At 44.2% G+C, this 26,127-nt stretch overlaps 1 protein-coding gene across 1 annotated transcript; it reads left to right on the forward strand.

The window, feature by feature from the left end:
• The first annotated feature begins 741 nt into the window (after window positions 1-741).
• On the forward strand, window positions 742-25,584 carry LOC144175508 (uncharacterized). The gene is made up of 6 exons (XM_077704586.1): window positions 742-11,652; window positions 12,327-12,427; window positions 16,339-16,456; window positions 20,285-20,367; window positions 24,624-24,843; window positions 25,441-25,584. The coding sequence occupies exons 1-6, from the start codon at window positions 11,445-11,447 to the stop codon at window positions 25,518-25,520; spliced, it is 810 nt and encodes a 269-aa protein (XP_077560712.1). The 5' UTR covers window positions 742-11,444; the 3' UTR covers window positions 25,521-25,584.
• The last annotated feature ends 543 nt before the right edge of the window (window positions 25,585-26,127 follow it).

A 26,127-nucleotide genomic window follows, 5' to 3' on the forward strand; every position in this document is an offset into this window, starting at 1 on the left:
AGTGCAACAAATGGAACCTACAACGTCAGCGAGCTTACACAGATCTCCTTTATGCTTTTAAAATTTCATCCATGCCTCACCATCCTTTTAAATCAGTTTTTTATGATACGTCCATGACTGAACTCCTTTTAAATCGACCATCGATCTCTGCGCCCTTCTCTTACAGAGTTAGAGAGGAGGCGTCAGACCTTGCTGTCTCCTTTTTAGATACAATCCAAAGTTCTCTGACGGATTTTATAGCACCATGGCATCTCCGCCCTGTATCATGCGACACATCTTTTACACATCTAGATAAAAAGCGAGCTCCCACATGTGCAATTCTGCAGCATTTCTTGTATTTGCAGCAGAAGTATGAGTGCTCTGAATTTTATACGGACGCTTCTAGAACTGCCACCTCTGTGTCCTGCGCGGCGCATGGGCCCGGCCTTAGTGTCACTCGAACTCTGAATGGTCATACTAGTATCTTTACGGCAGAGGCTTACGGTGTACTTCTTGTTGTCAATCATATACTTCAAAACCACATCCCACAATCCATTATCTATACAGATTCCCTCAGTGTTGTGCGGGCACTGTCGTCAACAGTGCCTTCGAAAAACCACGTTGTCAATCTGATTGTCAAGGGTATTATGTCTGTGTATGTACGCAAATTTGAACTGGTTCTTTGCTGGGTCCCTGGCCACTGTGGTATTGCCGGGAACGAAGCAGCGGACCGAATAGCTGCTGCTGCTACACTCTCGAATACAGTAGACATAACCACAGTACCCTACACCGACGTGAAACCACACATCAGACAACAACTTCGCAAAACATGGCAAACACACTGGAGTGAACAAACAGACAACAAGTTACACGTAATAAAACCTCAATTGGGACCATACACCACCGACACACGCAATAGATACTCTGAAGTCGCCTTGGCCAGATTACGGATAGGGCACACCCATGCAACGCACTCCTATCTGCTGACGGGATCTTCTAGACCCCAGTGCAGCAGGTGCGGAGAGGCCCTATCCGTAGTGCACATACTACTCACATGCAAGGCACTTCACACAACACGATACAAACACTTCAGAGAACTCTACAGACAACATATCCCACTACATCCATCGCAGTTTCTAGGTGACGAAGCCATTGTTTCTTTTAAACGTGTGTTTGAGTATTTGTCAGACGTTAAGTTTTTAAACCTCATTTCCTATCACGCATAATGAAATCTGGCCCTATACACCAGCCATCACCATTATCTGTAACTGATTTTATTATGTTCGGTTGACATTTTTTTTTGTAACCACTTCATTAAATAAACTTCCCTCTGGCGCTCTTTGCCCTTAGGCGGCCTTGCGCCATAAAAACCCAACCATCATCATCACACAGCCTGCCCCTGGTTAGTACAACAGGAGACACACTGGAAGACCAGGCTAACACACTTGCACAACACTTCGAACACGTGTCCAGTTCAGCACACTACACAAACACTTTCATAAAACACAAAACATCTGTGGAAAAGAAGTCCCTGCGTGATAACAACAAGTCGCACACTTCTTACAATTCTTGTTTTTCAATTCATGAGCTGAAGGTTGCTCTGAGCACATGTAAGACGTCAGCTCCAGGTGCAGACAAAATCACATACACCATGATACAACACCTACACCCAAACACTCTTGAAACACTCTTACACCTATACAATAAAATATGGCTTTCGGGGCACATTCCTCGCTCTTGGAGGGAGGCCATAGTAGTGGCTGTCCTAAAGGAAGGGAAGGACCCTTCCTCTCCTGCCAGTTATCGCCCCATTGCCCTGACAAGCTGCCTGTGTAAGCTCTTCGAGAAGATGATAAACAGGAGACGTGTACTTCTTAGAGTACAATGGTCTTCTCGAGAGCTGCCAGGCGGGCTTCAGGGCGGGGCGATCTACCAACGATCAACTCGTTGCGTTAGAGTCTTATATCAAAGATGGTTTCCTCCACAAGCAGTACTGCGTGACCGTCTTCTTTGATCTTGAAAAGGCGTACGATACTGCTTGGCGGTACGGCATCCTTAGCGACTTGAAGTCCTTTGGCATGTCGGGTAACATGATGAACACGCTTGCCAGTTACCTGTCTGAAAGAACGTTTCGCGTGCGAGTTGGAACTGCACTTTCTAGGGTTCATGTGCAGGAAAACGGCGTGCCGCAAGGTGGAGTTTTAAGTTGCACCCTTTTTATTGTAAAAATGAACTCTCTTCGGAAGGCTCTGCCACCAACTATTTCCTGCTCAATCTATGTAGACGACGTGCAATTATCCTTTAAGTCTTGTAACCTGTCTATCTGCGAGCGCCAAGTCCAGCTTGGTGTTAACAAGCTAGCTGGCTGGGCAGATAGCAACGGTTTTAAATTTAATCCAGTGAAGTGTACTTGTGTTTTGTTTTCGAAAAGGCGCGGTATTCGACCGGATCCAGACATCAAACTCAATGGTGTCTCAATTCCAGTCAGAAATGAACAGAAGTTTTCAGGTGTAGTCCTTGACGAAAAGCTCTCGTTCATTCCACACATAAAACAACTTAAACATAAATGCTTAAAGGCCATGAATATACTCAAGGTTCTCTCCCACTCTTCATATGGGGCTGACAAACAACTTCTTTTACGTGTTTTTACCAGCCTGATAGGTTCACGATTAGACTATGGAAGCGTTGTTTATGGGTCAGCAAGTAAGACATCCCTCAAAATGCTGGACCCAGTGCTTCATCTGGGGCTCCGGTTGGCATGTGGCGCCTTCCGTGCTAGCCCGGTCGAAAGCCTCTATGTGGAGTGTAATAAGTGGAGCCTACAATGTCAGCGAGCATACACAGATCTTCTTTTTGCTTTTAAAATTTCATCTATGCCACACCATCCTTTTAAATCGGCTTTTTATGATACGTCTCAGACTGCACTACTATTAAACCGACCATCGTTCTCTGCGCCCTTCTCTTACAGAGTTAGAGAGGAAGCGTCAGAGCTTTCTGTCTCCTTTTTAGACACCATACAAAGTTCCCAAACAGATTTTATAGCACCATGGCATCTCCGCCCTGTATCATGCGACACATCCTTCACACATGTAGATAAAAACCGAGCTCCCACATGTGCAATTCTGCAGCACTTCTTGTATTTGCAGCAGAAGTATCAATTTTCTGAATTTTATACGGACGCCTCTAAAACTGCCACCTCTGTGTCTTGCGCGGCGCATGGGCCCGGCCTTAATGTCACTAGAACTCTTAACAGTAATACCAGTATCTTTACGGCAGAGGCTTATGGTGTACTTCTTGTTGTTAATCATATCCTTCAAAGTCACATCCCACAATCCATTATATATACAGACTCCCTCAGTGTCGTGCGGGCGTTGTCGTCAACAAAGTCTTCAAAAAATCACGTTGTAAATCTAATAGTCAAGGGTATTATGTCGGTGTATGTACGCAAATTTGAACTGGTTCTTTCCTGGGTCCCTGGCCACAGTGGTATAGCCGGGAACGAAGCAGCGGACCGAATGGCTGCTGCTGCTACACTCTCGAATACAGTAGACATAACCACATTACCCTACACCGACGTGAAACCACACATCAGACAACAACTTCGCAAAACATGGCAAACACACTGGAGTGAACAGACAACAAGTTACACGTAATAAAACCACACTTGGGACCATACACCACCGACACACGTAATAGATACACTGAAGTCGCCTTGGCTAGATTACGGATAGGGCACACTCATGCAACGCACTCGCACCTTCTCACGGGGTCTCCAAGACCTCTGTGCAGCAGGTGCGGAGAGGCCCTATCCGTGATCCACATCCTCATACAATGTAAGGCACTCGACATTACACGACGAAAACACTTCCCACAACTACACACACGACATATTCCACCACACCCGTCATACTTCTTAGGAGATGATGCCATGTTCTCTGTTCAGCGAACCTTAAGGTTCCTATCTGAAGTTCATTTCTTACAACTCATCTCTTATCACCCATAGTTTTACCCCTGGTCCTATACACCAGCCACCGTATTTATCTTTTAACCACTCACGTTCTTCACCCTGGCCCTTTACACCAGACGTGCTCATAGTATTTAACTGACTTTATCCGATTTCCCTCCTTATCAAATAACTTTGTATTTGGCGCTCTTTGCCCATGTCGGCCTTGCGCCATTAAACTTAAACCATCATCATCATCAAAAATGAACTAGTCTACCTTCGTGAGCAGCCGAAACACCCTTCCCCTCAAAACATTCTTGAAATGCATTGCAAGAGTGCTAGCTTTCAGAATGACTTTTTAGGCTGTTTTGTACATGCACTATTGCTATTTTCCGATAGTATGTGCCCCAGTAGTCAGCGAATCATGCACTAGACAGCAGTGTTGTGGAGGTTGTAGGTGCAAAGAAAAGCCTCATGGAGGTTCAGCAGCAACATTTACCTAGACACAACCTCCTCACCAACTCCCCTAAGGCACATCAATCCTTTTGGGCGTCCCAAGGTTGGGCTGACAGCGGAGGTGCGATTTGCCAACCAACACCGTATTTTGCAGCCACGCCACCAGCAGTTGCTGCAGTTGCGCAGGTGTGTTTCATGCCATCACTGTGTTTGCAAGCAGGGAGAGGTCTATTGTTGTCCCCCACCATAAACTTCGTGAAGGCAAAAGTTTTCCTATTTAGCTATGCACAATGAAATGGTGAGTCTGTAAAAAATATTTGCAACAGATGAACCTGTAGCATTGCACTGGTCCCAAAAATCCATTTGCCCTCGTTTGTTGAACTGATATTTATGTCAGACACAAGAAATGCTTGAACACAAATTAAAAGCACGGGAAGCAGCCATTTTAATGATTGCGACCTTCTTTAATGAAACAAAGTGACTATTGAAGGTGCGGTATCATGAGCAGCAATATAATGCGAAATCGGCTGCAATGTTTGCATGATAAGATGTATGCTTCACTGACATCAGGCAAGTATGCCAACAAAGGAGAACTTGCTAGAGCTCTTGGAACAGAGGATTTTACAAACCAAGAGCACTGCTCGGCACAGGAGTGTATTTTTTTTCTCTCGTTTTGCTGAGTGTTGAGGCATTGCATTGCGCATTTTATCTACACAACATCGAAAAGGATGTTTTATCTAAACTTCACGAGATTTTCCAAAATGGAGCAAAAGAGGTCAGTGCTGCCACGGACTGCATCCATGAGGCAAGTTTTGCAGCAACAGCAAGAAAGTTCCGCTTAAAGTGGACCCTGCCTAAATGCTTCACACCAAAATTTTTTCGACACATCTCAGAGATGCTTAAGGCAGGAATAGTGCCAGCGGTGTTTTGTATCTAGCCACTGCACTTAAACAGTGGAACTGATCCAACTTGATTGTAGAGTTCAAGCATCAGCCTCATAACTAAACATAAAGGTTTAGTGACAAACACACAGTGCACTCAACCAACTATAACTGATGTGTCACTGCAAATATGTGCTACAAAACAAGGTACAGATAGGGAAAATCGTTATATTCTAGATTTATTTTAAAGAGAGAGAGAGAGAAGGCTCTTTATTAGAAAAGAAAGCCGAGATGTTTGCCGGAATTGCGACACCGACATGCTACTCGGCGGGGGAAGGGGGAGGGGGAAAGAAAAGGGCCCACAGATTACAGGGCAGAAGAAAGAGGAAGAAAGAAAAGAAATAAAAGAAGACAGAAAAATAACAAGAAAAGCACACTCAGTTTGTGAGTAGTAAGAATACAAAGTCTGTCTTCAAAACTCTAAATCACTGCAATGACGCCAATCTCGTCCAGATAGTCGAACAACGCCTCCAGTACTTTGCGTTGAGCTGGTGGAGATGCCCATGGACCAAGAAGTACTTTCAAGGTCATTGGTCCTGGGCTGAGGCGCTCTAGTTTCTGCGCAAGACTACATCTTGCGTGTATGTATGCAGAGCATTCCAGCAGCAAATGCTTCACGGTTTCTGGTTACCCGCAGTTGTCACAGTAAGGGTTTGTGGTGACACCAAGTCGAAAAAGGTATGCCTTCGTAAGCGCTGTGTTGAGACGAAGTCGGTGATATAATGTTTCCAATCGGCGCGGAAGTACCTCTGGCAGCCTCATCCTGAGCTCAGGGTCTATGTAGCGTAGGAAGGCATGGTGGTGATCTGGAAGGGACCAGAGGCGGTTCCGTTCCATTAAAACAAGCGCCTTCGGCATAGTTCTGGCATCACGCTTAGTGAAAAAAATCTTCCTCACATTGTGCATTTCCAGGCCCCTGCGAGCAGCTTCGTCCACCTTCTCATTTCCTAAAACACCACAGTGACCGGGAAGCCACTGAAACGTTATGCGGTGTCCAGCGTCGTTGGCAAGGTGGTGCAGGTATGTGACCTTGCGAGAGGCATGTTCATGTAGGGTGAAGCAGTCGCTGCGTCGCAGGTTTTGGAGAGCCGCCTTCGAGTCTGTGAAAACAGTCCATTGCTTTGGCTGCTGGCGTAAAATGTAGCGTATAGCTTCCTTGATGGCGTGAAGCTCGGCGGTCATCGATGATGTCGCACGCTCGAGGCGATAGGAGAACGTCTGGCCAGTAGAGGGAATAAATATTCCGGAGGAACTGCGCTCAGGTGTGCAGGAGCCATCTGTGAAAATGTGGTTTGTGTCCGAGTACAGCCAGCTGATATGCCGAAGTGTTAATTGTAAGAGTACGCTTTGAGGCATGCTCTTTTTGGAGCCGATTCCGGGGATGCTGCATCTGATATGTAGGGGCGAGAGGGTCCAGGGTGGAAAATTAGACGGCATTGCTTTTGGTGCCTGGGAGGGAACAAAAAGATTTAATGTCCTGAGTGTTTGCCCGAAACTCGAATTATCATCTTCAACCATGCGTGTTAGTATACGGCTCTTGGCGTGCAGCCGATGTCGCAGATGTATTCGCACAGTCTCCTGGAGTCGAATCACTTCCAGAGGCAGACAGCCAGATTCAGCGATCGTACCTAGGCACGACGACCCTTTCGGGAGGCCGAGGCAGATGCGGAGGCAGTGGTTTCTGGCCGCATCTAGCTGCTTTCTGCTTGTGGGCGGAAGCTTCTGGAGGACAGGGAGGCTGTAACGCAATAGACCGTCGACATAGGCTTTGCAAAGCAGTACCATAGAGCGACAGTCACTGCCCCAGCGACTGCCGCCGAGATACCCCAGGATTTTTGAGATGGCGGTGATTTTTGTACGGAGTTTATTCACTTCAGGACCCCAGGAAAGATTTCGGTCTATTAACATTCCGAAGAATCTGTGGGTTCGCACATATTGCAGGGTGCGGCCACCGAGAACCAGTGGATACCGTTTCATGTGCTTGCGAGTGAAAGCAATGGCAACACTTTTCTCGGAAGATAGGTGGAGTCCTCTCGGTGAAAGGTACGCAGATATTTTTGCGAGAGCTTTCTGCAGCCTTTGCTGCGTGGTACGACGCGATCGCGACGCACTCCAGATGCAGATATCGTCCGCATAAAGTGTGACGTGGACACCAGGTGGGAGTACTCGCTTTAGGTGGATAAGAGTAAGGTTAAATAGCAGAGGGCTCAAGACGGCTCCTTGAGGTACTCCTTTTTCTATAGTATAGTAGGAAGTTTGGCCGTCCGGCGTGGACATGAAAAGTTGTCGCCCTTGCAGGTAACTTGAAATCCAAACGTAAAGTTTTCCACCAAACCCAAGAGCAGCAAGGGATGTCAGAATGGCATCATGAAAAACTGAATCAAATGCCGATTTAATGTCTAAAAACACGGCAATAGGAACATATCCATTATATTTTCTTCTTCCAGAGATGAAACTAGAGCAATCACATTGTCAATGGCTGCTCTATTTTCGCGAAAGCCGTTCATCTGAGGCGGATAGAGGTTTTTGCTCTCGAGGATTTTAAAGTGTACATATGCATGTTTGTTTGAGTCCATACTGAGCAGCGGAAAGTACAGTGCGTTTTATTAAGAATGCTTTGATCCTAACTAGAGAAGAAAATACCCTCTCCGCCTCGCAAAAGGGCCGAGCTAAGGGATCGCAAACAAAGATTACGGGCTGCGTCTAATCTCACGACAGCCGTGAGAATTACCTCCGGGAAATTCTCACGGCAGTTTCCATAAAAGCTGGCTGGCCTAAAATTTGCTAAAAAATATAACGTCACAACGTAACCTAACGTAACATAACCTCACCGACCCTAACGTAACCTAACCGAACGCGTCATAACCTACCCAAATCCAGCCAAACTGCAACGAACCTAACCTAGGCCAGCCCAACGACACAGAACACAACCTATATTAAACGTAATTCAACCCATTCTAGAAGTATTGTGCGTCGATCTCTTGATATAGTAAACCAGAGTAGAAAAAAGCATTAACAAAACCACGATGACCGAAAAATTCCGAAAGCTAAAAAAAAGGCAACGCATTGTCGAACTCGAACCAGAGCCTCCTCGTTTAATAGCAACTACTTTACCACAGGGCTACAGGGGAAGATGCAAACACGGCTTTTATGTGAATATTTATCCCATAGAATCTCCGGATGGCGTTCTTAGTCAATGAGGCGAGTGCCGTGAGAAATTTCTGCCGGTAATTCTCACGGTTGCCGTGAAAGTAGACACTACCAAGATTACGCGCGTACGTACCAAATCGCTGATTTCTTTTCCTGGAGCATCAGCGGCATCTTCCCCATCAGCTTCCGTCTCAGCGTCAGTGTCGTCACTCGAAGAGTCCGAGGAATCGTCGTTGTTGCCCTCCAGAGTCGCATTGGAGGCGAGCAATCCCACACCGGACACACACGGTTCCGAAGCTTCAGTTTCTGTAGGCAGTATTTCTTGCACAGAAGTAGGCTCAACATTACGGGGTTGAGCGGCACCTTCCAGGCAATTTCTTGATCCTTGGTCGCTGGTGCACGGCTCATCCTCATCTTCCCTTTCATTGTTGGCACATGCCGTGTCAGCGCTGGCAGCAGCCTGTTTCATTCTGTACTTCGAACGCGTCGGAATCTTGCACGTTGGGTCCCACAAGTACTCCACATACTTTCTCTTTGAAGACATTTGCAGGCGTCATTAAGAGCCCGCAGGGCAGTCTCGACAGCGGGATCCAAACGGATAGCGGAAAAGTGCTAGTCGATCAGCAATGAACCACAAAAAACGCACATGGCCGATTTAGAGGAACCAGAAATAAGAAAGGTACGTTCGACTTGCAGAAATAGTGCACGAAACAAATTTTCTTTTATGCCACTTCAGAGTAGCTTTGAGCAGCGCGAGGGTGGTTTGGAAGTGCTTTTGAAGTACAAATAGTTGCTCTGGACAGTTAAAATTGGCAAATTGAAGAGGCCCAAGAACCCCTGTGATGCCCCCGTGAACATTTCGCACCTCTTATTTGCCTGTCCAGAGCAGTTTTGAGCATTTCCGGAACAGCCAAAAATTGCTCTCACATATGGACGAAAAAATTTCTCTCGCAAAAGATTTTATACGCGCAAATAAAATGCGGAGCTGCTTTGGAGCACCCCTGAGCAGTACAAAAGGACAAATAAAAGAGGCATAATAAGTTCATCAATGCAGAACAACACACACGTGCGCGTGTGTTGATTAGAATTATTGATTGTACTTAGAAGCATTGATTGGAGTCGATAATTAAAAGAATGATATAAAAGAAATGTGGATGGCCTCTTAGTACGAAAAGCCGCGGACGTACGCTGCTGTTTTAGCCAATTAATTGTGAAAAAAAAGAGGGAACGAGTGCACATTTCTAGGGGCTTCAAAAGAGGGAACGCGCATTTTCTTTAGTGTTTCATTTCTTGCATCATCATTCACCTTCTGTGAATTTTTGTTCCCAGACAACTTGCGTGAGTCGAACGCGAAAAACAAATCAGAATATATTCATATCATTTGCCCCTAATTATTTTTAAGTAGGCGGAGTATAACAAGTTCGAGGAAAGGCGCACTATAATATGAGTATGCAACACAATATGTTACATATTGTGAGTACACAAGGAATCACATGGTACCCAAGAAATGTGTACCGTGTGATTTTGTAAATCGTTGAGTCATGCGCGCGGAAGTTCTGCATGAAGGCTTCTTTTGTTCAAAAATACACAGCGGCACCAGTCTGATAGATTTTTAACCATTGGTTGAAAAGCACTTTTGCCTATGGGGGTCGAAAAGCTGGCTAGAAACGCATTTTTCCTATGCGGTACGCACGAAGCAAAAAAAGGCTTAGCCGGTGCCTACAGGCGAAAACAACATTTTTTCTGAGAATGCAACAAGAAAACTAGAGCAACACGGTTGATTGCTGTTCACCAAAAAGACCAGACCAAGATGCGTTTTTGAGTTATGGAAAGTTGTAGTGGAATCAGTCAGCCGTTCTCACAAAATGTGTACTTTAAAAAGCGATAAACACATCGGCCCCTTACCAGGGATAACAGCTAGTGCATGGTGTTTGAAATAAAAATTCACACGGGCCGGATTTTCTGGAAACAAATTGACCACTCTGTGTTGCCTACGAGTCTTATTTACCTGTCCTAATTAGTTCACCGTGGAGTTGTAACTGAGAATTCACTTTGAGGGCAGCAACTCGCGTTTTATTGTAATTATTCCGTAACAAATGACATGCTATTGGACTATTCAAATGACCAGGCGCCAGTCCAAATGACTACATAACCGAAGGAAGTTCGTCACATTAGGCAAAGCCTCCTTATTACCGCGCTGCAAGTGCCAATGTATCAATCGAACTTTTAATACAAATTAAGTGATCCGCATCATAAAGCTGCCGTGGAACCAGCAAATGCGTTCTTCTGCATTTCAGTAATGCAGAAGGACGCAGTACAGCAAATTAGAAATAACCTTTTCCGTTTCTGGCTCTCGTAGTAGCTGCAAACCGCTCAGTTTGCTCGTACACAAAGTTTTCTCAAATTACAATACAGAATGTGGTTGACATTCACTTTGTAATACCATTTTCACAATCTTCAACTGAACAGATCGAGCTGAACGTCAATCGTTTTTATTTTCACAATCTTCAACTGAACAGATCGAACTGAACGTCAATCGTTTTTATTTTCACAATCTTCAACTGAACAGAGCTGAATGTCAATCTTTTATTTCAATGGAGCGAAAAAAACAAAAGTCGTTTGCGCATTCCATATACTTACGTTTCTCAGCCAAATTTAAATGTGCTCTAAGAGCAATGTTTTTACCCAAAACAAACGCTTAATGGGAAAAGTTTTTTGAATAAAAAAACTCCATACAGAAAGGTGACGCTAGTTGCGCTACTGAAGTCAATCCAGCTCTCTACTATGTTGTAGGTGGTTAACTCTATTGACTCTATCGCTCTACCTAGTCTTGGGTTTAGTATAGTTAGCGAGTCCATCTGGTCCATCTGCTCTTTTTTTGAAGGCGAAGTGCCGAGTAAGCTGAGGAAGCCTTACCAGCCTAACCAGGCCTAACCCTGCAGCGTAACCCTTAGTGGTCTGCAGCTGAACTAGTTATGAGCTCCGTTCCACCCACCCACGTCCTAGTGAAATGGGCCACCGAAGAAAAGTGGGATGTGTATCCGGTACGTTGCATTATTGAAACGGAAATCGGTCACCAACTGCTCTACGGAAAAAAAAACGCCGACAACCTGCGTGGGACAAAAGTCACAGTGAAGTGGGCCGAAGACAAGGAGCCCGCACCGGCCATCCTCGTGGAAAGCGGTACGTAAATGCTTTATTGCTTCACGCTGTGTCAGTACGTATTTTCAGGAACTTTGTTCTTTCGATGTTGCATAGTGTTTGAATTGTGCATTCTTACAATTAAATCTTAAATAGCACGTGTGTGCCACAAACAAAAGCGCGCTTTGCAGCTGCGTCAGTGGTGCTGACAAACGTGAAATTGACGACATGTCTCATGTCCCCCTGATCTGCGCTGTTAGGCATTAAACTTCCACGGACATTTCAGAACTTGCCCGTTTTGTTGCGTTGGCAATGGTGCGAAAACTCTGGACGTCATTGCATAATTCAGATAGTGACGCAAACAACAGTGCTGCGTTCGCGTTCTGTGAAGCTGTTTAAGCGTTTATTTATTGAAAGGGGTGGCACGCGTTTTATCATTTTGAGGCAATTTATATATTTGCTTAGAATTACATTGCCTACGTTCGATTTTGTTTTGTTGCAATTAACGCGTGCAAAAGAACCAAAAGTGTCTCCCTTCAGAAGCCACCTACAGCGGCGATCGTTTAACAGTTATCCGCTCGCTTTGATTTTCAAACGTCGCCCGGTTCTCGTGTATATCATATGTTCGCTACGGAAAAGTATATATGTGAGTGGAATTCGAATTTGCGTGTACCTTCGGACGACCACCCAGTACGCCATCAACCATTTCTTTGCAGGCAAACAAAGCACCCTCGAAAAGAAACGTGCGAAGCTAGTGGAGGATGCTGGGCTGCTGGATTTTCAAGGTGCGAATGGCCGGAGTCCCCAGCTTGATGAGGTGATAAATCCACTTTGGTGCTACTTGTTAAGGCCATCTAGTTGGCAACGTTATTACAACTCAGTTTCACTGCTCCCCATAACAAACCAATTTTTGGAGGGGCCACAGTGCACGCCACTGCCACTAGTGTTGCTGTAGGTGTGCTTTTCTCAACACAAAGTGCGTCATCTGTTTTAGTCAGAGCAAATGGACTTCAGCACAACCATGCTGTTGCATGCATTTTAATTCTTATCTCTTTGATGTGCACTCGCCCAATTTTTTACCAATATCACGGGTGCGTCGACCGTTCGGTCGGATCAGTGCCGTGTGATGAGTGATGTGGAAAACTCTGCCAGAGTAGCCGCATGCGCTCTAAGCAAAGGCCGCTGCTGTCACCTGCTAGGCTGTTCCAAAAGCATAGGGCCACCACCGATTTTTTTTTATCACACTGCCTGCCATACTTGAAATTTTTTTTCAAGACCAGACATGTGGCGCCAACTGAAAACGGAGTAATCAGCGTTGCGAGACGCAAGGTTCGTTCAGCGCAAGGTTCGTTTGGCAACGCTGATTAAGGGTTGCTAATCATGTGACTTCAACAAGCAAAAGCAAAATCCCTAAAAAATCATGAACCTCTCTTTTAGCACTGTGACCTTTGTCATACATTTTTGTAGTGAGACTGTAGATAGAAGCACCTTGATCAATTTCCATATTTCCCTGAATTAGTTGCTCAGGTGTATATTAGGTTTTTCAACTGCATTCGCCTGTGTAGGTTTAGGCGATTAGTAAACCAATTGCTTTGTGATGCAGCGATGCTTGTGTGAGTCAAAAGTTATCTGATGTACCCCCTCCTTAGCTGTCTATGGCTAAGCAGATGTTCAGTTTGTGTCCTTGATAAAGTGCTCAAGTAATATTTTCAAAACAGTTTTCCCCAACACAACCTTTTCTAAGGCAAGTTAGCTTGTAAAAAAGTTCACTCGGAGAAGTCGTCCAAAATTTATAAGCTTCTAGTCCTTTATCGCAGGGTGTCTTTCTCACGGAAGCATGGGCACTTCCGCTTGAGCTGCTTGAACAACACACACCCTGCATCAATGCTTCCCATACGTCCTTAGCTGTTCTCCATTTTTTTTGTGTGTTTACATGCCATTTTGCTGTCTTGGACATGTACTATGGCGGTCAACTCTAGTGGGAACACAGGACTGCGTTGCGCGAGCTACTACTAGAACATCCTAATGGCGCTTCGCGGAATCAGCGTGCACGCGCGTTGCGGGGGAAAGGAGAGTACAGACCTCGTCGCACGCATCACGTCAACAGGCGTCATCTGCTAGTTGCGAGCTGCCGCCGTGAACGGCAAAAATAAATACTCAGGCACTGGAAAAAAAATTAAGAGGTTTCTTTTACGTGAAAACAAAACGGTTGATGCAGGGAAGCAAGAATGAATCGTGGTCTTTTTTTTGCGACTCGTACCGGCATTTTGAAGCCTTGAAGATCACTAGCGCAAACCGTCACTGCGAGCTGTGGAATGTTTTCAATGCTCAAACAGCCTGGCGATACGTGACCACCACGTGCTTTGCAATCTAAGAAACTTTCATCTGTGTGGGCGTAAATAAGGATGAATCTCAGCTAATTACGAACGTCGTTTAACGTCAGAAAAATGAGCCTCGGCCTTGCGATGCTTCTGTTTGTTTTTTGTATCTTCGTGCGTTTTTTGCAATGTTGTCAATAACAGTAGCTCCTAGTTTGCTTCTTAATTTGTGTATTTTCTTTCATCTGCAAGCTATGACTCGCGGCATAACTAGCTTTACTGCAGGTTGAGGAGGACTTTTGTTAAACTGGAGAAGCTAGCTGGTCCCCCAGTCCGGGAGCATTACGGGGAAGCTAGCTTCTCGATTTCAAGCTGTCATTTTATGGCCTAGAACAGCTTATATTGGGGAACAACCCCGACTGTGTGGTAGGGTCTCGTTCTTAATCTTCTGGCAAAACACATGCAACGTCCTCGTTTGGGCATCAGTGAAAGTATAGTAAGTTGTGGAGTAAAACCGACCTGGAACGCTTCTTGCTCTCATCCGCGAAAGTTGTTGAAAGGGGTGGCATGGCAGCTAAGAATAAATCTTGCGTTTTTTGCGTAGTTTCAAGTCTAAAAATTTTACACGGCTTATGTGCCCCCGGGTCAGCAGCATCGCTCTATAATAACACCACATACATATTACTGGAGGCGATATTCCGCAAGTGATCCGTTACGAACAGCCGGCCCACATGCAGTGCGCGTCTCCTTCAGCGGGAAGAATACAACCAATGACAGGGCGCAATTTTAAACCCCAGGTTAGGATACACCAGTCTACGCTAGCCTGGTAAGCCCGGTCGTCATTCCATATGTGAGTTACAGAAACTATTAGGATGTCATGGTGCACTTCAGCCAGCGGCACCTGCTTTAGTGATGCCTTTTTTGCTTCCAAATCGACATTCAAGAAACTGCGCTGTATTTTCTTCAGCCACGTTTGTTGAAGTAATGCCTATGCGGCTGAAACTTGTGCTCTAGCTCGCAGTGACGGCTGGTGCTAGCAATCTGCATGGCGGTAGAATGACGATGCGCATCGTAGGAAAAGACTGCAATTCCTTCTTGCTTCCCTGCATCAACCGTTCTGTTTGCGCGTGAAAGAAATCTCAACTTTTTTCGCAGCGCCACAGTATTTATTTTTGCCCTTCAGGGCGGCCACTGGCAACGTCGACTGCTGCTTGAGTGGTGGCAGCTCGTAAGTAGCACACGACGCGCTGCAGCTTGATGACGCGATGTGTGCGACGAGATCTGTACACTCCTTTCCCCCGCAATGCGCATGCGCACTGTTTTCTAGCGGCGCCGTTAGGATGCTCCAGTACTAGTTCGTGCCATGCGCTACCCAGTTCCCATTAAGTGTGACCGCCACAGTACATGTGGTCCGGTGAGCCAGGAAACAATTGCAGTAAAGCAGCTTGCGTTAACTGCCGTTTTACCCACTTGTTAGGATTCAGAAGTATATCACGGTGTCGTCTTGATCAAAAATGTCACGCACACCTTAGTTTTTTGTATGCAAGAAACTTGCCTTTTTGGCGCAGCATTTGTTCCTATTGGTTGAACTCTGTTTTGCTCTGTTTTGGTTGCAGCATCTCTAGTTCATATGTCGGCGACTTTGGCCATTTATTGTTCGTAGTGTTTCATGCTACTACCTAAGTTGGCAATAGAGCTGTGTTACAGTTCGGCATTTAAATACTAGCATGCAGGATGCTTAACCCTCTTCTGTTGTTGTCACCAAGCAGTAGTTTTGCAGTAGCCATAAAGTTAATACTGTGGAGGCTAAGTATAAATAGGCAGTTATTGTCATTTCCACGCAGGCCGCGTGTCATGTTTCCATCAAGTGGTCATTTTTGTAAAGTTATGGTTATCTTTAAAAAAATGTTCTTTTTTGATTGCCACACACAGTTTTCTATTCACCCGACCCGCGGTGTAACTGCCTCCGTTGTTTGGCAACTGTTGTAGAACTCGCACGTACTGGCTGGTTACACACAGTTTTTGTGCTGAAATTTGCATTTTTTTACTGAACTGTCTTTGGTATCTTGCTTTTTGTTGTATCAGATGGTACAAACAAGCTCAAGAAAAAAAATACTTGTGTGTGATTTGAACTTGCAAGGCCAAAGCTACAAGTTATTCATGAAATTATTGTGGTGGGGGAGCACAGGTTAACTTAGACTGTCTGGGATTCTTTCTCACAATTACTCTCTAGTTGCCTTCAAGAAACAGTAAGTAAAATGAAGAAAAGCTAATGGTTCTTTTCTTAGGTATTCTGTTGACTGGCTTATATCACACATGGTGAACGTAGGGGTGCATATTTCTCATGTTGGTTTGAAATTGTATAATCGTTGTTTTGGGGCTAACCATTTTCTGTGGAAACCATCCCCAGTGCACGAGCTGCAGCCTGAATGCTGCGGAACTGGCTGAGCTGCGAGCCAAGATAGCTAACTTGGAAGAAGAGAACACTGTCCTGAGGCGGCAGCTAGAAGCGGTCGACAACTACAGAGGTAAGTGTGCTCAGGAAAGAGTGAAACGTATTCAAAGCATGGCGCATAAACTGGCTCATCTCTTCAGTACGTAAGTCATAGAAGCTCCGCATAGCCTTCAAGTCTTCAAAATATGTTTTAATTGGGAATAAGTTTATTGAAATTGACCTGTGAGCGGTTACACATAATCCATGGGTAGGGCACGACTAACCCAAATGCTAAAAGAGCACTTTAGTATGTGTATCGTTGAGAACTTTAAATTTTCTTTCTGTGCTAAATATGCCGATATTTATTTATTTATTTATTACACGTTCCTACAGCGCCCGTAGGGCATTATTGTAGGGGGGTTATTTTGAACAGTATACAGCACATAAATTTGTTTGTGTGAGACAAATAACAATGAAACACTTATTTGAACAACAATAGATGAGGAAAATACCATTCTGGAAATAAAATTATACAGCATGCTCTATAGCCTCAGCAAAATTCGCTGCAAGAAACACTTCCTTCGGGAGAATATTCCAGTCACTAATAGTGTTAGGAAAAAATTAATGTTTTAATACATTAATGCGGCATTAGAATTCTCTAATCTTTCGTGCATTATCTCTGCGTGCGGATACATAGTGTGGCTGTTTTAAATATAAATCTTTATCTATTCCGGTTTGCTTATTGTAAATGCTGTGCATAAATTTCAACCTTAGCAGTTTTCTTCTCTGATTCAACGATTTCCATCCAAGACTATTTATAATTTCTGAGCTCCTGACGTTAAAATTATAATTACTGGTTACAAACCGAGAAGCTCGTTTTTGAACTCTCTCTCGTTTTTCTTGTATTGCAGTAGAGGAGTCCCATGTTGTGCATGCATATGCAAGTACTGGTCTTATATTTGTGATATAAAGAGTTTCTTTTAGTGCTTGGGGGGCATCCTTAAAATTCCTCTGGAAGAAATAAAGAAGACGATATGCCTTGCTAATTATTGTATCGATGTGGGTGGTCCAGTCTAATGTTTCTGTGAGGGTCACACCAAGATATTTTACCGTGTCTACAGTCTGTATTTTACTATTCTGCAACGATAATGAAGGGTGCACTTTGTTTTTCTTGTTCGTAAATTGGACGTGACAGCATTTGGAGATGTTTAACTTCATCTGCCATTCTGTACACCAAGTGACAATTCTGTCAAGGTCCGTTTGCATCACATCTACGTCTTCGGCACATTTCACAGGATGATATATGATACAATCGTCCGCATATAACCGTACAGTGCATTTAAGTCCGATGGGAAAATCATTGATGAAAATAAGAAAAAGTAGTGGTGCAAGGACGGAGCCCTGTGGGACTCCAGATAAAACACTAGCAGGAGATGATGAAACACCATTGACAAGGACCTGCTGCTGGCGATCACTCAAGAAGTCTTTCACCCAGCTTAGGAGATATTTGGGAAGGCCTAAAAACGACATCTTGTAAAGCAGAAGATTGTGCGGAACAACATCGAAAGCTTTTTGAAAATCTAAGAAAATAGCATCTACCTGCACACCTTTGTCGAAACCTAGAGCGATATCGTGAATAAGCTCAGTAAGTTGCGTTACACAAGATAAACCTGACCGAAACCCATGTTGCCATGGCGTGAAAAATTTATTATCTTGAAGGTGCTTGATAAGACATGAGTATATAATATGTTCTAAGGTTTTACAGCAAACGCAGGTTAGTGAAACTGGTCTGTAGTTGCAAGCTTTATCTTTGTCACCGGTTTTATATAGGGGAGTGATGTTCGCTATTTTCCAGTCTCTGGGCAACGTTGCGCAGTTTAAAGATAGTGTGAACAGTACGACCAGAAAAGGAGCAATATGGGCTGCACAGCGTTTAAGAACTTGATTTGATATGCCGTCAGGGCCATGCGAAGAGTGTGCATTCAGATTAGCGAGCAATGATTTTACCCCTGCTTCAGTTATCTGAATATCATTCATATTTGTAAGCACTGTTCATGATGCATAAAAGGAACCACACACATCATTCGGTGGCTGCAATGCAACTGAGCCATGTTTGCAGTTGGGCGCAGTGCCTTTGTGACAGTTTATTTTGACAAGGGCAGGTTGCAGGAGCATGCGTGTTCGAGTTACTTCGTCATGTACACTAGTGTATGGAGTAGAGACAAACGGGGCCGATCCTTGCTGCCCCAAACTTTCATTCAAGGGAAAGGGAGGGGGGGGGGGGAGAGAGAAGTTTGGTTGGCCAAGGCTACTAATGCTGCCTATAATCTTGAGAGGTAGTTTTCGTGCCGCAAGCTATGCAGCGACCATACAGGCTGTGATACAAGCTTGTGCCACGAAAATCAGCTATATGGCCATTTCATTTGGGAAAGAAATAGACAAAGCATATAGCAAGCTATGTGGGGGATGGCATTATCCATAAGTTTTTTCTAATTTGAATAAATTTTTTGCTATGGCTTTTAGAGTAAAAGCTCTACTGCACTACATCTTTCAAGATCATTCATCTTGTTGTAATTTGTAACGCGTAGGTAGGTTTACAGCAGGAAAGATAAAAAAGATAATTCGACACTGACTCTACCGTGCATGTTTAAAACACAGGACACCACATACCTAGAGGAGTCATGTTATTTCACGCTCGTAACTCTGGCTGGAAAAATCCTGTGCACTTCATAGAGTTGCTTACCCAGCTCCCGCTGTCATGAAAACTGGAGAAAGGAACTGAAAGCGTTTCTGATGTCAAGTGCCTTGGCTTTCATAATTTTAAATGTTATAGGCCGTTGGTTCATTTGCTGCTAATTTGTGCTTACTAACAGCGCAAAAAACACAAGAAAAGAAGAGAAGAGGGCACAAATGCAGCGCATATGCCCAGTAAAACCTTGCATGAAAATCTGGCTCCACTACATTTGCTTCAATGGCGCACTCGTTTCTGCTCTGAAACGAGGGGTAAGTGCAGCTGCAGATATATGGGCTAGTGCCTCGTAGGCGTTGTGAACTCCCTCCTCCCCCCACCCCCACCGTAGTACCCGAGACAGTTAACTCCGTGCAGTGCGCTTTGCAGCTATTGTGCTCGCGAGACCGGCTGAAATATGTGAAACAGCTGGCTGAGGTATGCCCATTAAGGAATAAGTGCACCAAAATTTACTCACATGATACTGATATATTGTTTTGGATTAGATTAAGTTGGGTATTGAGGGAATCTTGTGTCCTACCGATGCTGCTGGCTGCTTGGTGCTGATTTAGGTTTTGAGCTAAATTGTAATGCACACACAAATTGGAAGGCAAAAAAATTAGCAAAAAATGGTGCGCACTAGAACCGTGCAAGAACGGTAGTGTAACAATCTTTTGCAATAACCATACCACGAAGTTCAGGCTATAGTGGGGCCTTTCACTCTATGCTAAACGTTTTATGAAGATTTGTTGCCAGAAGTAGCGAGAATATTTTCAGTATGTCGGCACACAGATGCAGGCTTGTTGGCAGGCACAACTGGTCTGATCAAACCGCTAAAATCACCATTGACCACTCCGTTACTGACACCTGTGCAACCTTTTAGGAATTGCTGGGGTGGTGTTGAGCAAGGTGGCGCATTGGGCTAGTTGGTGCACTTGCATCTTGGGGAACAGTGTGAAATAACAGGGACACAAAGACAGAAGTGGACAAAACAAAAAGAGCCGAGGAATGCAGGTTTGATCCTGACCATGGAAGTCATTGTAATGGAAGCAAAAAAAAAACGAAAACGTGTGTGTTTGCATATAACCTAATCCACAGCCCTCTACTACTACAGCACGTCTTGTGGTGCAGGTATAGCTCGGGACATCCAAATTTGCCATTTTTCTTATAATGCTGTTTGCTGCACTATTTGAGAGTCCTACAGGATGTTAAAAAAGGCGTCAAAGCTCGCAAAGAAACTTGAGGACGAGCCTGCTCGGGTCGCAGCAACCCCCATGGTAAGTTACTGTTTGCTGAATTCTAGTGATACGCGTTTTCAGCCTTGCTAGCATGACCGGTTGTTGCAGGGTTGTTACTTCTTTTTACGTTCGCTGACAAAGCTCCAAAATTTCTGGGGGTCCTCTTTTATAAAATTAGGCAGGGTAGTATTAAAATAAAAACTCTTGGCCTGACTTGCGTATCTCTTGCGCAAGCGCAGATTAAGTTGAGAAGGGGCACAACGCTTAGATCGCAAGTGCCTGGCTTTGCGCTTTAAGTGAATTATCTTTCGATTGATCCAGGGGGTGAATTTGTTATTTTTTTTAGTTTTGCTGGGTATGAAATGATCTGGGCAAAAATAACACGTTTTTGAAAGTGTTCCAAAGTACAGAGACATAATCATGATCAAAGTTAACAAGTTGTGCACTGAGGTAATCAAGAACTGCCACGTCATTGGCGCGTGCGAAATACGTGCATTTCGGCTGTCATATTTTGTATGTTGCAGTCTTTTTGGAAAACGATACAGAAATGTTTTCAAGAGGTTGAAATTTTGAACGCAGTTAGCTTTTAAAGGGCGTACACTTTTTGGGTTTTTTTTTACAATAAAGTTGATTGATTGTAGGGTTTAACGCGCCGACGCAACGCAGGCGATGAGGCGCGCCGTAGTGGAGGGCTCCCGATTAATTTTGACCACCTGGGGATCTTTAACGTGCGCCGAAATCTCGTACACACGGGCGTTTTTGCTTTTCGCCTCCATCAGAAAAGCGGCCGCCGCGGCCGGGAATCGAACCCGCGACCTCGTGCTCAGCAGCGCAACGCCTTAGCCAGTGAGCCACCGCGGCGGGTTTTTACAATAAAGTTACCTCAAGGTGTGGGTGCTTTGCAGTTTGTGTAGGTTTAACTATTTCATTTGCAGAAGTATTAACTGGGACTTTTGAAATGGCTTAGATGGTCCCTTAAAACTGCTGAGAAAAATATCTAGCTGAGGAGGAGGCGGAGGAGGAATAAACTTTATTTCAATATTAGTTTTTGTAGTCCAGAAGTCCCTGGGCGGTCGCTGCCAGGCAGGCCCTTTGAAAAAAATTTATTTCCATTTATTTTTCTGAAGGAAATGAAAACTGAAAGGGGGGCAGTATTTCCTTTGCCTGCTTTTGTTTTATCTATTACAAACATGTATTGCATGAAATGCAGTTAAGATTTGCCCACATTACATCACAGAAAACATATTACAACTGTAATGGGGCACTAGTTTGGAATGTTCACGTGTCTGGGCTAGAACTCTCCAGCAGCCTGTGTGATGGTCATGTCCACTTCCAAAACAGTTACTTACCTTGTTTCCATGACGTTTTCAGTAATACCTTCAGTGGCCGCAAGCCACTGAATTTTGAGATTTTGAACGTTGCATGTTGACGTGGTTTCTTTGGATGGGCAGTAACAGAAAATGTCAAGAGTTGGTCGTGCCTAATGCACATGCATCAATTGCACATGCATCAAGTACTGCTTTCACGTCGGCTCTGAAACGATTGCGTGGACTTCCCTAGCACCATCCTAATTCTGAGCCTATAGTGCCAGTAGTGGCAGCGAGAAGCTATGTATGTGCTGGAGGAGTCACTGTTGCGAGGTACCCATCATTTGGGCACACGAATTTTTGTAGTGATGCGGGGCCATTGCACTCGTTTGACCTCAACAACAGCAAAGCTTCTCAAAGAAGGCCTTAAGTCAACAAAATGCACGTTTTTTTAGTAACTGCAAATGATTTACCGCATTTACTCGCATAATGATTGCACCCCTGAAGTTTGTCGTCAAAATACGATTTTTTTTAATTTCCCGCGCAATGAACGCTCCCTGAACTTGCTGCAGCAGTATGTGGTATGTATGATGATGATCGTGCTTACCTCTGTTTCATTCCCTTTCCAAGCGAACATGGCTGCGTTATTGCGGCAGACTTCGGCAAGCATGCGTTCAATATTGATGAGGAAGAAACTCACTAAATGCACATAGTGTACTCACAAGACAAAGAAAAATCTTAGCTCAGCTTGCTGCTCAGCTTGCTGCGTCGGTCCCAATGCCTGTTTTGATGTCCCGCCCTGTTGTAACCTCACAGCGAACTCGTTCCGCAGCATTCCGTTTCCGTAATTCATGAAAACACCGCATTTTGCGTCACTTTCCAAAGCAGCTGGCGATGGAAGTGTATTATGTTTTATTCATTATTTTTATTATGTTCATGAGACCTACCGTAAAAATTTTGACCCGCAACTTGCTTGCCTTTTCTGTGCTCCAATGTTTTTTGCGAAAAATTTACCCCGCGTAATAAACGCACCCCTAAATTTGCATAAAATTTTTTGGAAAAAAAGTGTGATCATTGCGCGAGTAAATATGGTGCAATTTTATTTTTAATTCATTTATTTTTACTCAAATATGATACAGCCGTGGAAGCAATAGACAAAGTTTCTAGCAGACTTCCTTTTGGGGCCACTAACAGTTAAATTTTCATTCAAAATACGTGGTGTACATAGTGGTATAATTCGGGCAATGCTATAGTGTACGTGTTGTGTGTCTTTAAACAAAAACCCTTGTTAGCAAGGTATGCCTGGGTTTGTTCAGGTCATTGAAAACCCTTGAAATTGAGAAGTGAATTTTCAAGGGCCTTGAAAGCCTGGAAGTTTTTCCTTCTTGAATACCCGTGATTTCTTTGAGCAACAAAGGGGCGACCTGATTACGTGACTGGGCTTTCGTGGCTTATATCAGTGTGGCCCTGCACACTGCTTATCCAAAACATGCTTTTTACAATTTAAGGTCAGCTTGGGGGTGCTGTAGTGCTGCTTTATGCAGCTTTTACATTTTAAAGTGATCTTGGGAGCACAGGCTTGCTTCTTTACACATTGGCTCGTACGGAAGAAAAGCCCTGCATCGGACGAGGCAGAATTGTCCCCTTCCAATTTTCCATACTGCTTTCTGCATTGCCTCATCCTGTTATTAATTCCACATATTTCTGTTGCTGTGCCCCGCCATAGCTATCCCCCACTACGCTTCGAAAAGAAATGGGGCTGACACTCCAGGGTGAAATAAAAATGAGCACAGATAAGCAAAACTATGAATTGAATGTGATAACACAGTCCATCTAGCTCCTAAGCTTTACTGGAATATTTTTTTTGACAGGTTTGATGGTGGCCAGAGCCAATAGGGTCGCATATCTGCCAGGTTTGCCGGGATGGCATTAGGGAGATCTGATTGGGAGGGGGGCGGGGTTGTAGCAACAACAGAATGGGTAACCTTACAGACATTTTTTTATTTACTTACAACATAGCAGGAAATGAATGGTTTCTTTGTCCAAACGACCAACAAGCTACACCACTTAAGTGTTCGACATGGCTACCGCCGCCCCTTTTAGAAAGTCCTGGAAATAGTAGTGCAAGCGCAATACAAAACAGCAGGAGCTGAACTGTTTTGTTCTTTCGTCTAAACTAACAACAAGCCACACCACTGGAGACTGGCTAAATCTTCAGAACTGCTGTCCAGAACGGCCGTGCTCGTGTGTAAATGAAAGCGGCGGTGGCGCTGCGCTTCCATCAATAGTAAACTAACAATGGGACGAACAGGTTCACCGTCTGCGCATGGGCGACTACGCTTTTTAAGCACTTCACTGATAACGATGCTGATTGGTGTCGGGTTCAGGTATACCTAGGCGCATTGTGGCCAGACTGGGAAAAAGATTTGGCCAAAGACGGGTGCGTTTTCGGGAGATTTTTGTTTCGGTCATACAATCGTACAAAACCATGAAAATTCCGGAGTCTCCCAGAAAATTCGGGAAACCTGGCAGGTATGGAGTCATCAATCTGCCCCCCCACCCCCCCCCCTCCCTGTAATGAACACAAATTTTGGGGGGTGAGAATAGCAAGGTGTATTGAGTTACGTTTCTCACTATCCAAGACTGTATTAAGAGCATTTGCACAGCTCGAAAAAGTTCAAGATAATGTGGCTTTTGTAAAGCTCCCTCAGTATTACTGTGGGTGGGAGTAAACTTGTCCACTTCCGAAGGGTGGAGCTGTTCCAAAGAGATTTTTCTTGAGGTCATTTTTTAGATGTAAAGAAGCAGACATACAGCATGTCAAAACAGTAGTGAGACGTTAGCACACGTGCTTTTCTGCACCCTTGAAAATCCTTAAATATCCTTGAATTCTTGTTCCTGAATCTTGTACAACCCCTGGTATGCGTTGTGTGGACATTATGAGGCCTGATTAGTCTGACAAAATTACAACTTGCTATGATCTTGCAGGTGGATCTTGGCCATGGTGTTCTGGCGAGCGAGGTAGTGGTGAAAGCCCTGAGGAATTCTTGCGCAGGGAACGCTACAAAATTTGCAAGGGCTCTTCTGAAGAACCTTTTCACAATAGAGGAGCTGAAGGGGAAGTCCTTGTTTGGGAAACAGTGCAATGCCCGCAAAGACCTTTTGCCAAAAACTGGACTTGACTCTGCCAGGGTGCAGGCTGTCATCGGTGAGTTAGTTTTTACTTGTACTTGTTGCTGTTCTGGTTGAGTGATTTTTGTAGTCACAGGTTACTTCTCAAGCTGGTAGTGCTGTGAATTTTCGCAGAAAAGGAATACAAGTTGTAGCTAAGATTCAATTTTGCATTAAATAGAGCTGCTGCTTTGCATTGACAGACTGGAATGATTGACTGCTAGAATGTTGGAAAAAGCAATGAATATATAAATTTTGCTTGAGTAACTGCTTAAATGCTGTAAGAAAAGAGGTTGCAAAAAAGTTCTGACCATTTTTTATCATGCTGACAAGCAAGCCCTAATGAAAGACTGCATTCAGAGGCGGTTTTTAATTTCCTGTCGCTTCATTTGTTTCGGTACAAGCTTTTCATGCTTTAGTGCTAATGTCCATGATCACAGGTGCAATTGGTGAGCTGTATACAGCGGTGGCTTTTGTTACATAGCCTGTACTATGGGCAAAAATGCGCATGCTGCTGTAGCCTGCATATTTAGTGGTACCAGTATTGCCAGAAACATTCTTTAAAATATTTTGCCTTAACGAAAGTGTTCATGATATTTGTTAGTACTAGCAATTGTTTATTTACATTCTTCAGACTACACAGTGGCGGAATTCACAGCGGACATAGGCCGGGTCAAAACATCCCTATCAACTATGCTCTCCCGTGAGGTGTGAGCACAGAATCCACTGTACTTTGCATGATCGTGAAGTTTGTAAATAAACAGCTGAGATTCCTGAACCCGGCTTTTGTGTTTCATGAATGGAGGAAGTGTTGAGAGTTCTCCACTGACTCGTTCATGCTTGCTGAACAGTCTACCTTAAGCAAAAAGTCTGCTTATGTGCAAAAAAGTGTTATGACTGGACACAACAAGAATTGTGTAGTGTTTACTGACATAAAAAGTGTAGAGATCCTATTGAGATTGAGTTAATAAAAACTCAACAGAAATTTTATTCAAACTCAAACTCAGCACATATGTGACAGGTTGTTATGATTGGGCACAATAAAGCTTCTTTAGAAAGCTTGTTTATAAAATTCAATAAATAAGGACTGTATAGAAAGCTTACTCATAAGAAACTCTATTAAAGGGACACTGAAGTGATATGTAAACATTGCGGGATTACTAGCGCAAATTGTAGTCCGGAGTCCCGAGGCCATGTTTCGACCACTCTAGGCGCGTTTACGCGATTTTATTTAGTAGAAAAACTAATTCGAAAACGCTGTCCTCCTCTCTTTACGCTCGCCCATTTTCTGTGGCGTTTTCGTGTGACGTCAGGAGGGGAT

The sequence above is a fragment of the Haemaphysalis longicornis genome, unplaced genomic scaffold (assembly GCF_048455015.1).
Source record: "Haemaphysalis longicornis isolate Haplotype H1 unplaced genomic scaffold, Haemaphysalis longicornis Haplotype H1 scaffold_3, whole genome shotgun sequence".
Taxonomy (NCBI): domain Eukaryota; kingdom Metazoa; phylum Arthropoda; class Arachnida; order Ixodida; family Ixodidae; genus Haemaphysalis; species Haemaphysalis longicornis.